At 52.7% G+C, this 15,700-nt stretch overlaps 1 protein-coding gene across 2 annotated transcripts in view; it reads left to right on the top strand.

The window, feature by feature from the left end:
- Positions 1 to 2,975: 2,975 nt before the first annotated feature.
- TPO (thyroid peroxidase) overlaps positions 2,976 to 15,700 on the top strand; it is a 35,125-nt gene continuing 22,400 nt past the window's right edge. For both annotated transcript variants that reach the window (XM_043453823.1, XM_043453822.1), the window contains exons 1-5: positions 2,976 to 3,073; positions 3,873 to 3,966; positions 6,970 to 7,054; positions 9,315 to 9,484; positions 11,623 to 11,755. In XM_043453823.1, the coding sequence (XP_043309758.1) occupies positions 3,873 to 3,966; positions 6,970 to 7,054; positions 9,315 to 9,484; positions 11,623 to 11,755 (482 nt within the window). In that variant the 5' untranslated portion in view covers positions 2,976 to 3,073. The remainder of the gene's footprint in view (positions 3,074 to 3,872; positions 3,967 to 6,969; positions 7,055 to 9,314; positions 9,485 to 11,622; positions 11,756 to 15,700) is intronic.

Genomic DNA, 15,700 nt, shown 5'->3' with positions numbered 1-15,700 from the left:
TGAGCAATAGAAGTGATTCAAACGCCACCCTTACAGAGCCTTTCTGGGCCTGGACAGAGTGTCCTCCTCTGCATCTGAAAGGTTGAGGGCATTGGTCCAGGCACCCTTGTGGGCACCTGGGCTCTGAGGTCACAGAGGATGTGTGATCCCGGGAGCTGGGCCCAGGTCTGTCCAGCGACACCTCTGTGGACAATGCACTCTGCTCTCCCCGGAGAAGCCGACGTCACAGCTGAGCCCCGCCCCGCTCCGTCCTCCCAAGGTCCCCCCCGCTGGCCCCCAGGAGCACCCACCCCAGCCTGGCCTTGGAGGACATAGCTGACCTCCACCCTGCTCCACCCTCCCCAGGCTCCCCCCCCACCCCGCTGGCCCCCAGGAGCACCCACCCCAGCCCAGCCTTGGACCTGCAGTGGAAGGACGCAGCTGCCACACCCACCTCTAACCTGGCCACCAGGCTCCACTGGGGACCCATTTCTGCAGAGATGGGGCTCCGAGCATCCGACTTTCAGGGTGAATTCCAGATTCCTCGGGGGTGGGAGAGGGGCTGAGGGTTGGCCAGAAGACTGAACAGCAGGAGGAAGAGGGCCCTGGAGCCCGTACCACAGAGCGGACGTCAGGGCGAGCACCGCCCTCCAGCCCTGCACCCCCCGCCCCTCAACCTCGGGCCAAGTCCACACCTGGGGTCCCACCAGCAGAGTGGGCCCGAGGGCTTTCCCAGCCAGCCCAGGCACGGACCACCAGCCTCACCCCAGACGAGACCACTGATGTTCCCGGGCTGGCTCTGCCCACGTGGCTTGGGGCTGGTGTCAGGGCGAGCCCCGCCATGACCCAGGCAGGACCACGCCTGCAGGCGGCCATGTCACCGTGGACGGGAGGGGCCCTCACATGGCAGGGGGTGGAGCAGGTCCCTGGCACAGACCGCGTCCAAGGATCGTGTGTGAACTGGGTCTGGAGGGCCCGGGGCCGTGGACACACACGTTTCTTCACCACGAGTCCATGTGAGTCTCCTGAATGGCCCCCTTTCCTAGACTGTCTATCAGCAGTGACTGGGGCATGTCAGGAAAGCCATATAGGTTTTTGTTTATAACTCATCAAATATCAGTGCTCTTGATACACAATATAAAACAGGTCATCAGAATGTTTAATAAACCAGAAAAACCCGAGACCCTCTCAATGTCCACTGACATCTCCAGCATTCCTTAAAGTGACTTAAATGCATGAAAGAAAGAATAAAGCTGCCCCTTCTTCCCTCTCTTTCCTGGAGGACGGTGACCTCTGTCTGCCCCCCGCCCCCTCGGGGCAAGGCTGCCTGGCTGAGCTTCCATCAAACCCTCAGAGCCCCGGGCAAGCGTGAAGACTTAAGGCCCGGGGCTCCATCCCTGTCTGACACGCTTGCTCAGCCCAGTGCTCTTAGAGCCGCTGGTGAGGACGAGGACGCAGGGGGGGCACCACTGAGCCGGAAACCCTTGAGGGCTCAGTGGCCCGGACACTTCACCCCACAGCGGGCGCCGCACAGACTCCAGGCTCTGCAAGGGTCACGAGAGCTCAAGGACCCGCTGCACCTGGATGTGGCCGGCCGCGGTGAGGGCACAGCCACGTCAGGGCCAGCCTCCGAGGCTGTGTCACGCTGACCCCCTCTGAGCATCCACGTGGTGTCCAGTGAGGACTCGGGGTCCCAGGTCTCCCCCGGGGTCGCCCTCGGGGTCCCAGGTCTCCTCTGGGGTCACCCTCACCCCAGGCCCTGACAGCCGTCACCAGTGGGGTCCAGGAGAGGCTCCTGGCCCATGTCTCCCTGGCCCCTCGTGTGTCAGGCAGCGGCCCCTCTGTGCCCCCGCACCCCTCAGGCAGACCCCCCGAAGCTCCGGCCAAGTGCAGCTCTGGTCCTTAGAGTCTGAGTCCAAGCTCTCCTTCAACAGCTTCCCCAGCATCAGAACGGGGTCCCCAAGACTTCAGGTGGCAAACTCAGCCAGCTGGGGTCCCCGTTTTCAGGAAAGCGAGTCTTCACGTCCCTGGCTCACTGACGGCAGGGTCTGGCCCCTCCTCTCACTGACCTGGCCTGTCCCCGCTGTTTCAGGGAGAAATCACCAGAACTGTTGAGGGACACCCCACCTGCTTGTCTGACTGTGGTCCCTGCAGATGGAGCCTTCCAACACTGATCATGGCATTCCAATGCTTCAGGGACCTCCCGATGCTCAGAGGCCTTGCACGTGTGTGAGCGTCTATCCTCGGCTGTCCTGCAGGAAGCATCCTCCAGGCTCGAATAAGTCCCGAAGGAGATGGGTCTTCCCTGATGGCTCAGCCGGTAGAGAATCCACCTGCAACACAGGAGACACACGAGATGCAGGGTCGATCCCTGGGTTGGGAAGGCCCCCTGGAAGAGGAGATGGCCACCCACTGCAGGATTCTTGCCTGGAGAATCCCATGGACAGAGGAGCCTGGTGGGCTATAGTCCAAAGTATGCCTCAGGCTTGAATAAGTCCCAGAAGGAGAGAGGGGGAAAGAGGAGGAGAAAGATGATCTTCGTGTACTGTAGAAGAGAAAAACTGCAAGACTCAGATGGGGACTGCAGAGGTTCAGAAGCTGACCCCACAATCTGGGAGACGCACTCCGTCCCCTCCCGGAAATGGGGCTGTGAGCTGGGTCGTGGAGGACGATCAGCAGGGCTTCTTGGAGAGTCCGGGGCCCCTGAAGACCACGGCGCTCTTCATACGGAATTTAATGCAGAAAAGCCAGAGGGGACAGCGCCAGGGTTGCCAGGGGCCTGTTTGACTTGGTTCCTTCTTTCCCGACACGTACCCTCTTTCCCTTTCTTTCTGATTCCTCAGCCAGAGCCTCAACATCCGTGGGCCCAGGTGAGGTCGCACCTGCTCCGAGCCGCCAGCAGGCGGCACTCTGTGCCAACCCAGAGGCCAACGTCCAGCCGCCCCAGGGTCCGGAGCCAGTCCAGCTCGGTGACGTGGGCGGGAGGCAGAACCCAGAGCCGCTTTATAGGCGGGAAGCCAAGCCCTGGGGCAGCTGGCCGTTTCCAGGGGTCGCCTGCCCTGCACGCCTGCCTCCAGGCTGAGCAGAGGAGAAGGTCAGGCCTTGGGACTTTGTATCTCTTTTTTCTGGGAGAAATCAGTCACGGAGACCTGCAAAGTGGTCGGAGGGAGGTGGTGGTTTGGGCTCAGGGCTCGTCTGGAGCTAGCTGGAGGAGAGACTCTGGGCGGACGACGCTAGGTTTCCTGTGATCTCAGCGCAGAAGCACGGCCGGCAGGTGCGGCCAGGAGGGTCCGCAGTCAGCAGCCCCAGACACGCTCTGGGCTGCACCTGGTTTCACAAAGTCTGTGGCCCGAAAATATCGACAGAAAGCCGGAGGTTAGGAACAGATATAAGTTAGGAAAAAGGAAACATTTGACGAGGAATCTTCTGCTTTGTCTTAACAACTCTGCAATTCTGAAATAGGTTTATAAGCAGGAAAAAGAAAGTTGTAGGAAACCCTATATCCATTTAGGAATTTTACTTACCTCTTTTCTAAAGGCTAAATTCCCTGTACTGTTCTTTTTTTTTTTCACTAAGATGTGTTATAGGAAATAGATTTATCTTATTCCTAGTAATTACTCCCAGAAATTTTATACCATTCAACATCCCCATGAGTTAAAATAGGTTGTCACTGAGCTGTTCTGGGGACCACGGCCACTCAAGAGGAAAGATCTGTTTTCAGACAGTCGAGCAGGCACGGCCGGTCCCTGCCTTGGCCAATCAGCCCCCAGAGTCAGACCCTGGCCGAGGCGGGCAGACAGGACGCAGGCAGCACCATGCAGGGCAGCAGAGACAGGGCTCCCCGTGGGGGCGGGGCTCCCCGTGGGGGCGGGCTGACGCGTGCCTCCTCGCAGATGCGGGCGCGGGCCGTGCTGGGCGCGGTGCTGGCCGTCAGCAGCGCCGGAGCCGTCTTCTCGTTCCTGCTGAGACCCGGGGGCCTCCTTTGGGGTGAGTAGCGATAAATTACGGTCTTCCGAAATCATAAAGGATTTGCTTGCAGCTACCAGAACAGAAAGCATCGTGAGTTCTCCGGAGTCAGGTAAGACTGCTTCAGTGTTTCTTTTGCTTTCCAAGAAAAGAACAATAATTCTTGCGTTTAGAAGGATTAAAACACAATTCTTTCTGAAAAATAACTGACTTTCTTATGATTACGCAACAGAAGACGTCAATTTTACCTGCTCGTATATTTTAAAACCATTTCTTTGGGAGTCATTGTGTTTTCCTTGACCACACAACCATTTCTCATTAAGTCACTCCTTTGTCATATTTTGTGGAATCAGGGGGCTGCAATGCCAAATTCAGTTGAGAAAGGTACAGCTGTGCTGTGGTTAAAATCTTCACAGCTCAAACTCTGCTTTTGTTTTGGTAAAAAGAAAAGAAAAAAGTCTCAAACACAGAGAAGGGATGTTCCTGGTGCAGGACACGGGAGGGCATCTCCGGGAGGCTCTCCGGCCGCTAGCGTCTGCACCAGGGGCCTTGCCCGGCAGACTCGTCCTGCTGGGGTCATCGGGAGTGGATGCTCTGCTCCTCCAGCCCCTCCTTGGAGACCCTGGTCATCCGCAGGCCTGGCGAGCCGCCCGAGTCCCCATAGTCACCTTCAGCCCCAGGGAGCCTCCCGCTGGGAGCCCCATGTCTCCAATGTTGCTGAGTACCAGCTTCGTGGCCACATGGACAGTTGCACCAAAGCCCTTCGTGGACTTAGACGCTCCTTGGGAAATCGGCCTGGCCTTTGAGGCTGAGAGGAGGCCAGGCTGCCGCTCCGTCCCTGCACATTGCTGACGGGGCCACTTTCCTGTCTGTGAAGCGGAGAAGACTGGAGAGTTCTCTACCGCAGTCCTATTTGTGAGTGTCACCGAGACGCTCCGTTTAAAGTACTGAGTGCATGCTGTCTGGACAACACAAACTAGAAAACACAAACGCCAACCTCACCTTAAGTGTCCCCCATCCTCCAAGCCCAGTGAACCCATCACCCCAAGACCCGGCCCAGGATGAGTTGCAGTAAATGCTTGTGAACTGACTGGTCATTTCATTCCACACTTATCAAAGACCTAGTTCTGCAAAGCCACAGTAACAAAGTCGTCATGAGCCAGATCTATTCGCTAAAACACAGAAGTACCCGCACACAAGAGCTCCAGTGTGAGAAGTCATGCATTTTTTAGGAACTGGGAAAGACGGTAGTTACAGCTTTGCTAGAGCAACTGTTACTATTTCTCCATCTTGAAGAGGTGTTTTCCTTAAACTTTCAGTATATATATAAATAATATACAACACAGCATTTGATAAAAACACTATACTTTGTACTAGTCCATTGTTCATTACAGTATTTTGAAGGTGACTACTTGTTTACTTTTGAAAATTACTTATTTAGAAAATATTATTAGTCATAGGGTTTAAAGTTTACAATCTTTAATACAATGATGTTTTTTCCAATTGACAAGTCATCAGTCATTTTAAACAAAACAACTACACGTTAACTCTTTAATTATTTTTAATGGAAGTATACTTGATTTAGGGCTTCCCAGGTGGTGCTAGTGGTAGAGAATCTGCCTGCCAACACAGGAGATGCAACAGACGCGGGCTCAGTCCTTGGGTCGGGAAGATCCCCTGGAGGAGGAAGTGGCAACCCACTCCAGTATCCTTGGCCGGAAAACCCCACGGACAGAGGAGCCTGGCAGGCTGCAGTCCGTGGGGCCACAGACAGGGCTGAGCGACTGGGCACGCAGTTGGTTCACAAGCTTGTGTTGGTTCTGGGTGTGCAGCAAGGGAATCAGTTACACGCGCGTGCTAAGTCGCTCAGTCGTGCCCGACTCTCTGCGACCCCGTGGACTGGAGCCCGCCAGGCTCCTCTGTCCATGGATTCTCCAGGCAGGAACACTGGAGTGGGCTGCCGTTTCCTCCTCCAGGGGATCTTCCCGACCAGGGATTCAGCCTGAGTCCCTTCTGTCTCCTGCACCGGCAGGAAGTTTCTTTACCCCAGTGCCACCCAGCTCAGAAGCCCATACTTACATCTGTGTGTGTGTATACATATAGATTCATTCTTTTTCTGATTCTTTTCCCTTCTAGGCTATTACAGAATCCTGAGCATGTAGCTCCCTGTGTTACACACTAGGTCCTGGCTGGTTAGCTGTCTTTCATACTGAAGGGTTGGACTTTCTTTGACACATCGCCTTCATCAGTCACAGCCTGCAGGACAAACCTCCAGCCCTCTTGTCTGAGCTGGGTTACATCACTCAGGCTCACAGACTGAGGCATGAGCCGTCGGGGGCTCCCTGTCACCGTCCAGAGCCCGCTGAGGGCACCAGGCACTAGGACCAGGCCTGGGCCACGGTGTCCGTCGGGTGTCCAGGGGGCGCCCCTCAGCGTGGGGTCTCTGCTGGGTGGGCTGCTCCTCCTCTGGGGTCTTAGAGATGGCAGGGCTGTGGCCAGGCTCACACCCGCCTCCCAGGGCCGCACGTGGACACCACACGCACGTGGGAATCTGGCTGATAAACACTGAGGAACAGGTGCCCTTAGACCCACATCTGGTCTGTGAACCGTGGGACTGTCTGTGTATCAAGGCTTCAAGTCCTTTCTCAAAAATTCCACACAGAGTGGTTATCGTGGAAATCACGTGCCTCCATCACCACGGGGATCGTGGTTCGCTTCTAGTTTTTGTGCAAAGTCGAGACTGAAATGCAAGGATGTTTACAGCAAATGTAGCTGTTAGGAGAGAATCAGATGCAAATGAACCAGGGGCAGTGGGGGCCCTGATGGAGAGAGGGGAAGGGGAAGGGGTTGGGGGGGACGGGAGAGGGGGAGGGGAGGGGAAGGAAGGGAGGAAGGGGAGTGGTAACCGGGTGGAGGCCCAGAACCACCTGGCTGTCACGGCATCAAGCTGGACTCGGAAGAGAAACCCAAGGGAGCGGAGGCTTGGTGAACTTTGTGTTTGATCCTGTGATGCCTCATTCGCAGGAGAGACCGAGGAGTCTCAGGTCAGGGGCATCGTGGAGGCAAGCAGGCTCCTGGTGGACAAGTCCATCTACGCTGCAATGAGAAGGTATGGTGCCTGGGGGCGGGCGGTGGGATATCTGCATGGATCTGCTGATCCTCATCTTCATGACGTCCCGCATTTTACAAATTAGGAGCTGAAACTCACATGAGTTTATTCATGCTTCTAGGATCGTGTGCAAGCAACTGAGAACCTCATTCAGTCTCAAAGTTTCTCTCTTAGCAAAACAGAGCCAAGGGCAATGACGCAGTGGGAATTCAGTATTTCCCGGTTCGAAAGGCAGAAGAGTGAGCCTGGCTCCTGGAAAACGGCCGGCAGACTGAGGGGGGAGGGGGTCCAGACACACAGGTGTAACTTTACCTAGGAATGAAATCTGCCCACCAGTCTTTTTGAATCTTTAGGAAACACCTTAATTTTAAATAGAATCAACATTAAGGATATTATAGTCTCACATTTGTTGTTGTTAGTTGCTAAGTCATGTCTGACTCTTTTGCAACCCCATGGACTGCAGCCCGACACACTTCTCTGTCCATGGGATTTCTCAGGCAAGAATCCTGGAGTGGGTAGCCATTTCCTCTCCAAGCACAACAAACAAAAATCTAAAACGCAGGTTTTATCTTCACAAGTGTGCTATTTTGTTGGAAACTAAGCAATAATTGTATCAGCTCTCAAGACACAAAATATCACAAGGCAGTGGTCGATTTATTTCACAATTTCTATTATTCCCACCAGAAAAAGCCTCTATTATCCATATTAGCTGCAACCAAGTTTTATTTATAAAAATTTGAATCAAAGGGGAAAAAAAGAGAAAAGATATTTCCCATGAAGTCAGACAATGTTAGCATGTCCACAACCATGGTGTCAGCTATCAATGAAGATGGGGCAAGGACATCTCCACGGGTTGGGAAGGACTGCCCCTTCCTGTCCCTAGGTGACCTGCCTTCTCACCAGGGGGAACTCACTGCTAACACACAGAGTTCACAAAATTTGTGGCCTGGGGGCTTTGTGTTAAATGCAAATGTTGAAACAAAGGCTTCTTGCTTACTATGCCAACAGTGGATTTTAGTAACAGCAGAAGAAAAGCACTAGAAACCTTGACAACAGGCTGCCCCCACTGAAACCAGAGCCCCCAGACGGCTGAGTCCCAGGCCTGTGGCTGCACCGTGCCGAGCCGCTCCGCTGAGAGCGTGCGTCCCAAGGGGTCACAGCCTCTGTGCCTCGGGGACTGGGACCAGGACGGCTGCTGGCTCTCAGAGCCCCTCCCAGTGGTGGGAACCCACACGTCCGGCCAGATTTTTTTCAAGTTACATAATTTACTTATTCACAGTGATATCCTCAGAAAGATTAATTAGTGCTTAAAATAGCCTCGTGTGCATGCGTGTGAAGTTGCCTCAGTGGTGTTTGACTCTGTGACCCTGTGGACGGTAGCCTGCCAGGCTCCTCTGTCCATGAAATTTCCCAGGCCTGAATACTGGAGTGGGTTACCATACCCTGCTCTTCTTGACCCAGGGATTGAACCCATGTCTCTTGCATCTCCTGGACTGGCAGGCGGGTTCTTTACCAGAAGCCCTTAAAACATCCTTAAATAACACTAAACACCACTATTTCACAGTAGGCTAGAAAAATGATCCAGATAAAATGTGAGATCACCTTATCGAAACAAAAAATGGAAGTCTACTACAAAGAGTAATGTGAATCAATGGCAGACACACACAGGTGAGACACTGTCAAAAAGTGTCCTAAGAGCAACAGAATCTCTGTCTCCATGGTGATGCACAGTGAATGGACAGGCGATGAGCAAGTCCGTTCACCACCTGGATTTTGACAAGCAGGCTGACCCCACACAGCGGTGACAAGGATTAAGTGAGCTTGCTTGTGCAAGTCTGTCTGTCTCTTCGCCTTCCAGCAGACTGTCTGCACGCGGGTCCTGTCCCTTCACTGAATCCCTGGTCCTCGTGGATGGGGTCCCTGAACCCCACCTGCCTGTCACTTATGATTCAGGTTCACATGACTGATTATTAAGAGGTCACCAAACACCATAAAAGAACAAATGACTTCACATCTCCTCTTTGTGGGCCCCCCAGGTGGCGCTAGTGGTCAAGAACCCTCCTGCCAGTGCAGGAGACATAAAGAGATGTGGGTTCAATCCCTGGGTCGGGAAGATCCCCTGGAGGCACCCCACTCCAGTATTCTTGCCGGAGGAGCCCAGGGACAGAGGAGCCTGGCGGGCTACCGTCCCTGGGGTCACAGAGAGTCGGACACGACTGAAGCGAATTGCCTCACACGTGCTCACTCCTTCTGTGCCTAGAAGCCTCCACAAAAGGGAAGTCATTTCCCCATCGCAACTTCTGTCATTTTCCAAACTCCCTGGGCCCACGAGCCGCGCTGCGTCCCGGGCGGCAGAGGTCATGGAGGCCTCAGTGCAGGAGGCGGTGAGACGGGGTCACCTGAGGTCTGGACAGTCCCAGCTGCCCACAGGTGAGTGCCCGGGGGGCAGGGCTGAGCGCGGGGAGGTGGGGAGGGTCCTAGCAGGGCGTGAGGCCTGTGCCCCCCGACGGCTCACGGGACAAGCGAGCAGTGCGTGAGACGCTGGTCAGGAGCCACAACGTCCTGGCTTTGCTGGGTGGGAAATCACTGTTTCTCTGCTGTCCAGGCTGAGTTTGGAGAGCCAGCTGAACAATCTCAGCATCCTGCTCTATGGTCTGAAATAACTGGAAGGCTCTTCCAAGGCCCCCACCGACCCGGTTAAAACTTGGGGAAACAAGTTTCCAGGGGAGGCAGCGTGGTCCAGGGAGAATAGGACAGCCACCCCACTTCTGAGCAAACTGCCTCTGGGGACCTGCCGGGGCCTCTGGGGACGAACGTGCTCCCCCTGAAATGAGCAGTCGCCGTTGTGGTCCGCTCAGCTGGACGCCGGCAGACCAGTAAACCGGGGCTGCGTCCCATCGAGGACTCCACTGACTTAAGAGTCCGAGTGGCGTTTAAGTGGAATTCCATTCCACTTCAGAATGGAAGTGCTTTCGAATGTGAGGTACATCGGTGAGCCCTAGGACGAGGAACTGAAAAAACACGATCAGTTCCAGTGAACTTCTGCAGACTTCTCCAGTGTGGTGCCATGAGCTCCTAAGTCACTGAGTCTTTCCTCCCAGCTAGCTGTAGGTGAGTTTAATGCTGATTTACTTTAGAATGAGACAGACTCAGCTAAATTGAGGTTAACCAGAATTCTCAGACACTGGGCTTAACACTTCAGTTTAACCAACTTTATAGCAACCAAGGACCCGTTTGAAAAGGTTTCCGTTGAAGCAGTTGAAAATCATTTCTGAGGACTGTCGGTCCGCGGTCCTGTCCTGTGGTGATGACTGTGGCCCTGAATCCCCTGGCCTTGTGTTCACGCCGTAGAGTCGCAAAGCCGTTGCCCGGGTCTGTGGGCCTTGTGTTCACGCCGTAGAGCCGCAAAGCCGTTGCCCGGGTCTGTGGCTGCAGCTGTTTGTGGAGCTTCGTGGATGGGTTCAGCCCAGGCCAAGGTGCAAAACTTAAGACCCCTGTAATCTAGGGTGTATTTTGTTATTCCCATCATCAGCGTAGTCTAGAAAATTCAGGATGTAACACCAGTGACAGGATCCAGATGCCCCCTACCACCCCATCACCAGTGGGCATCTACAATCTAACGTTGGCACCCTCCCTCCCGGATGCATCTTAGTGTTGGTTTTGTATTGATGCAGCTACAATCGTGGTCCTTCTCATGGACTTCGTTTGTTAAACTCTTGTGTGTGCTTGAGCATCTCCTGGTATGGAGCATTTTTGCCCATTTTGTTCAGGAATGCCTATTTCTCCATCAGCTGAACAAAATCGTGGCCTAAGCTTTATTCAGCTGTCCACAGAGTCATTCCACAGAGGTTGTACAGGGAACATTCATAATTGAGAAGCTGTTTTGTTCCTCCTCCCTTTGAAATCGGGATGCATGCCTTCCAGTGTTTTGCTAGTGAATCTCGTTTCCTTGGTATCTGGTCAGTTTTATGGCATTGTCTTTGAAGATTTATACGAACCATCTTGGAGAAACAACAGTTTCTTCAACTAATAGTCCTTGCTTGTATTTGTCACAAATAGCAACAGAATTGGCAAAAAAAACCAGAATAGATTGTTTTAGGGGCCCTAAAACTAGAAAGGTTTATAAGTAGGACCCAACATCAACATGAAGGGAAAACGGAGGGTTTTGTAGAGGGACACTGGGGCGTTGTTAGGGAGCATCTGAGGCGGGGTGGGGGCTGATCAAGGCCATGCAGTCAGTGTCTTCTGGGGCTGGGGTGGCGGCAAACCCGGGGTTCTACATCCAGGCTCCCAGTGCTCATCTCTGGGGCCAGAGCGCTCAGAATTGCTTTTCCGAAAGAGCACAAAGCAAAGATAAACTTTTAAACCCCAGGTTCCTAGCAATGAGGACACTCAAGAAGAGTAAATGAGAAAGGGTTGATTTCAAGGAGAAGGAAGGGCTTCCCACCAAGAGGGACAAAGTCTCCGTGTGAATCCTGCTGGCAGGGGTGGGGGCCAGGTTAGGACAGTCACTGGGCAGGCACGCTGTCCTTGCCGCAGAGGGCTGATGCCACGGGGCCTTCCCTCAGATGCTCTCTCAGAGGGGCTGCTGAGCGCGATCGCGAACCTGTCCGGATGCCTGCCTCACATGCTGCCACCCAGATGTCCGGACACCTGCCTGGCCAACAAGTACAGGCTCATCACGGGCGCCTGCAACAACAGGTACTTCCCGGGGTCCTCATCTCACCTGCAAATTGGATTTGAACGTGACAGTCGCCATCAGGAGGGACTGTCCCTGGATCATCTGAGATTTTGTTAAAGAACGCGCCTAATACTGACTCTACACAGTGATAAGAAGCGGTCCAGCCTCTCCCTTACACCCACGTCCCCAACACTCCTGTGTGTGTCTTCAATAAGACACAGGTCTCAAAGGTCTTCAGCTCCCCGTAGACAGGAACCACTTTCACCAGGATGTTAGCTGTAAAACTCCCCGGCTTCCCTGGGGTCACCCCGGTTTTCTTCCATCTCTTTCTCTGCATGTCTGCTGTCCAATCTCGGCTCGCTCCGTCCAGAGGTCAGTCCATTTAGGCAGCGCTCAGGTGTCCCAGGTGACCCCTCTGCCTCCAGACCCTTGCACCGTGAGCCCCACGGCCCGGTTCCAGGGAGACTGTACCTGCAGTCAGGTATGGAGTCGCAGACGGCAGGACCAGGCCCCAATCTCCTCTGCCCAGGGCTGCACTCTCTGCTGTCACCCCGACCCCAACGAGGGGGCAGCCCAGCCTCCCTGCTGGTGGGCCCAAGTGGACGTGCCCTCCAGGGAAACGTGGGTGAAGGTAAGTCTCTCTCCTTCCATGGTGACTACTGTATCTTGTGTCCCAGTATTTACAGTAACCAGATCCAAGGACCAACAGGAACGTCACACTTCTTCTTCCGTCCAAATCATAAAACACCTGCCCAGAGACCTGGAGGGCCAGCACCTTGAAGCCAGGTTTGCTGTCTTATAAATGAGCCGCTGGGGCCACTAGGCTGAGGGTCAGCCCCAAAGTCGCTGGTTCTCTGCAGGCTCAGACCTGCCCGCTTCAAACGAAAGTGTTCCCACATCCAGTTCTTATCAGAAGAGGCCCAGAGACTGTCAGGCTCCTGGTGCCCAGGAGAGAGGAGCTGATGCTCAGACAGATCCCAGGGAAGGGGGGACACCTGTCTCCCTCTGAAACTCCCCTCCAGAGACGTCTCCCCCGCTGGTTGTCAGCTCTGCGACCATTCCCAGCAAGGTCACTAATGCAAAGCTACTAAAGGAACCACGTGCTGGGGAAGCTGACCCTCTGGGGACTGGGTTATCCCGCCCCAGCCAAGCAGCTTCCAAGAGCGGGGCCAGGAGCCTGGCGGGGGGCCCAACCCAGGGGCCACGAGGCCCCCCACATGGCGCCCCGGGTCCTGCCCAGGAGGCTGGGCTCTGACCCCATAGTGAGACAGTCACGGAGACCACCGGCCCTCCCAGGAGCTGCTGAAACCCGACAGTCAGTCAGCAAAAACCCTGTCGCCTGAGCAGTTAGGTAAACACTCGCATGATTCTTGAGTCAAAGATCAGCGTTTTATGGGATTTCAATAAAGACTGGCCACTGAAACTCATCAGAACACCGCGTGAAGGCTGACTCACTGCAGCTGATGAAATGCGGCCCTAAACCAAGCCCCTTCAGTGGTGCTGGAGAGCAGCAGAGGGTTGATGCTAGAATTCATGCCCATTCCCTGTCCTTCAGACAGAAGGGAGCGCCCCCACCTTCTGCTGCTCATCACTCCTGAGAGCTGGGCTGGGCGGGAGTCTCGGGAGAAAGGAAGCGCCTTATTTACAGGCTCAGGAGCCACGGGCGGCCCTGCCTCAAACAGGCGCTTAGAGACGGTCACAGTCCTCAGCACACAGCTCCTCTCCCTCTCAGGCAGGACACCAAACAAGTCGCATTCACATAGGAACAATGGGTGGGTGTTACAGTCCACTGGTAATAAGTTAGTGCCAAAACCACTGATTTTTTAGTTAATTTATTTTAATTGGAGGCTGATTACTGTATTGTGGTGGTTTTTGCCATACACTGTCATGAATCAGCCATGGGTGACCACCCTCCCACCTCCCTCCCCATCCCATCCCTCTGGGTCATCCCAGTGCACCGGCCCTAAGCACCCTGCCTCATGCATTGAACTTGGACTGGTGATCTATTTCACATACGGTAATATACATGTTTCAATGGTATCCTCTCAAATCACCCCACCCTTGCCTTCTCGTGGAGTCCAAAAGTCTGTTCTTCACATCTGTGTCTCTGTTGCTGTCTTGTATATAGGGTCATCGTTACCATCTTTCTAAATTCCATATATATGTGTGTGTATTAATATACTGTATTGGTGCTTTTCTTTCTGACTTACTTCACTTTGTATAATAGGCTCCAGTTTCATCCACCTCATTAGAACTGATTCAAATGTATCATTTTTAATGGCTAGGTAATATTCCATTGTGTATACGTACCACAGCTTTCTTACCCATTCATCTGCCGATGGACATCTAGGTTGCTTCCATGTCCTGGCTATTGTAAACAGTGCTGCGATGAACACTGGGGTACACGTGTCTCTTTCAATTCTGAAAACCACTGATTTTTCAATATTTATATTTACAAATACTTTAAAAACCCTTAGCAGCTTGCCCCAATTCTTGTAGACTTCACTGCCTACATGTGCCTACACGTCAGATGCAGGAAAGCAGCTCAGAAGCCTAGATCCTGGTCTTCTCTGACTCAAGTGGCTCTGCCGCGTGACCCCAGAGAGCCCAGCACAGTTGTCTCCTGTTCACCTACAAACTCCAGCCTCACTCCTGTCTTTTTGGAAAACTCTGGAACCACCAAACACCCCAATGGCTATTACTGCCACAGGGCTGTGTTGATAAAGACCGAGAGACCTTGGATACCACAATTTTAAACCCTAAAATCCATTTTTATAGAACAGAGCAAATTTTTCTCTAACAGAAAACTCCCATATTTTTCTTTTTGAACAAACATTTCCATTCTAATTTGTCTGATTTTTTTCCTACATGTAGGATACTCTATGATTAAAAGTATTTTATTTTCTCCTTTATTTTTACATATGTTCTGTAGGTATTTTATCCTTATATTTTGTAAATGTTTTTATTTGTGTGTTTATTTTATATGTTTACATATTTGATCACCTATGTATAGATTTACTATTCATATCTAATTTGCTCAAGGACTAGTTACCAATCAGTCTCTCATTTTCTCATTGTGAGAAACATTTCTGGGACATATTGATTCTTCAGTTCAGTTCAGTTCAGTCACTCAGTCATGTCTGACTCTGTGACTCCATGACCTGCAGCACGCCAGGCCTCCCTGTCTATCACCAACTCCTGGAATTCACCCAAACCCATGTCTATCAAGTCAGTGATGCCATCCAACCATCTCATCCTCTGTTGTCCCCTTCTCCCGCCTTCAATCTTTCCCAACATCACAGTCTTTTCAAATGAGTCAGTTCTTCACATCAGGTGGCCAAAGTATTGGAGGTTCAGCTTCAGCATCAGTCCTTCTAATGAACACCCAGGACTGATCTCCTTTAGGATGGACTGGTTGGATCTCCTTGCAGTCCAAGGGACTCTCAAGAGTCTTCTCCAACACCACAGTTCAAAAGCATCAATTCTTTGGCGCTCAGCTTTCTTTATAGTCCAACTCTCACATCCATACATGACTACTGGAAAAACTATAGCTTTGACTAGATGGACCTTTGTTGGCAAAGTAACGTCTCTGCTTTTTAAAATGCTATCTAGTTTGGTCATAGCTTTCCTTCCAAGGAGCAAGCATCTTTTAATTCTGTGGCTGCAGTCACCATTGCAGTGATTTTGGAGCCCAAGAAAATAAAGTCTGTCACTGTTTCCATCGTTTCCTCATCTATTTGCCATGAAGTAATGGGACTGGATGCCACAATCTTAGTTTTCTGAATGTCGAGTTTTAAGCCAGCTTTTTCACTGTCCTCTTTCACTTTCATCAAGAGACTCTTTCGTTCTTCTTCACTTTCTGCCATAAGGGTGGTGTCATCTGCATATCTGAGGTTATTGATATTTCTCCCAGCAATCTTGATTCCAGCTTGTGCTTCAACCAGCCCAGTGTTTCTCATCATGTA

This window comes from Cervus canadensis, chromosome 30, assembly GCF_019320065.1.
Source record: "Cervus canadensis isolate Bull #8, Minnesota chromosome 30, ASM1932006v1, whole genome shotgun sequence".
Classification (NCBI taxonomy): domain Eukaryota; kingdom Metazoa; phylum Chordata; class Mammalia; order Artiodactyla; family Cervidae; genus Cervus; species Cervus canadensis.
The sequence above is the reverse complement of the archived record's forward strand: the minus strand, read 5'-3'. Positions and strand labels throughout refer to the sequence as shown.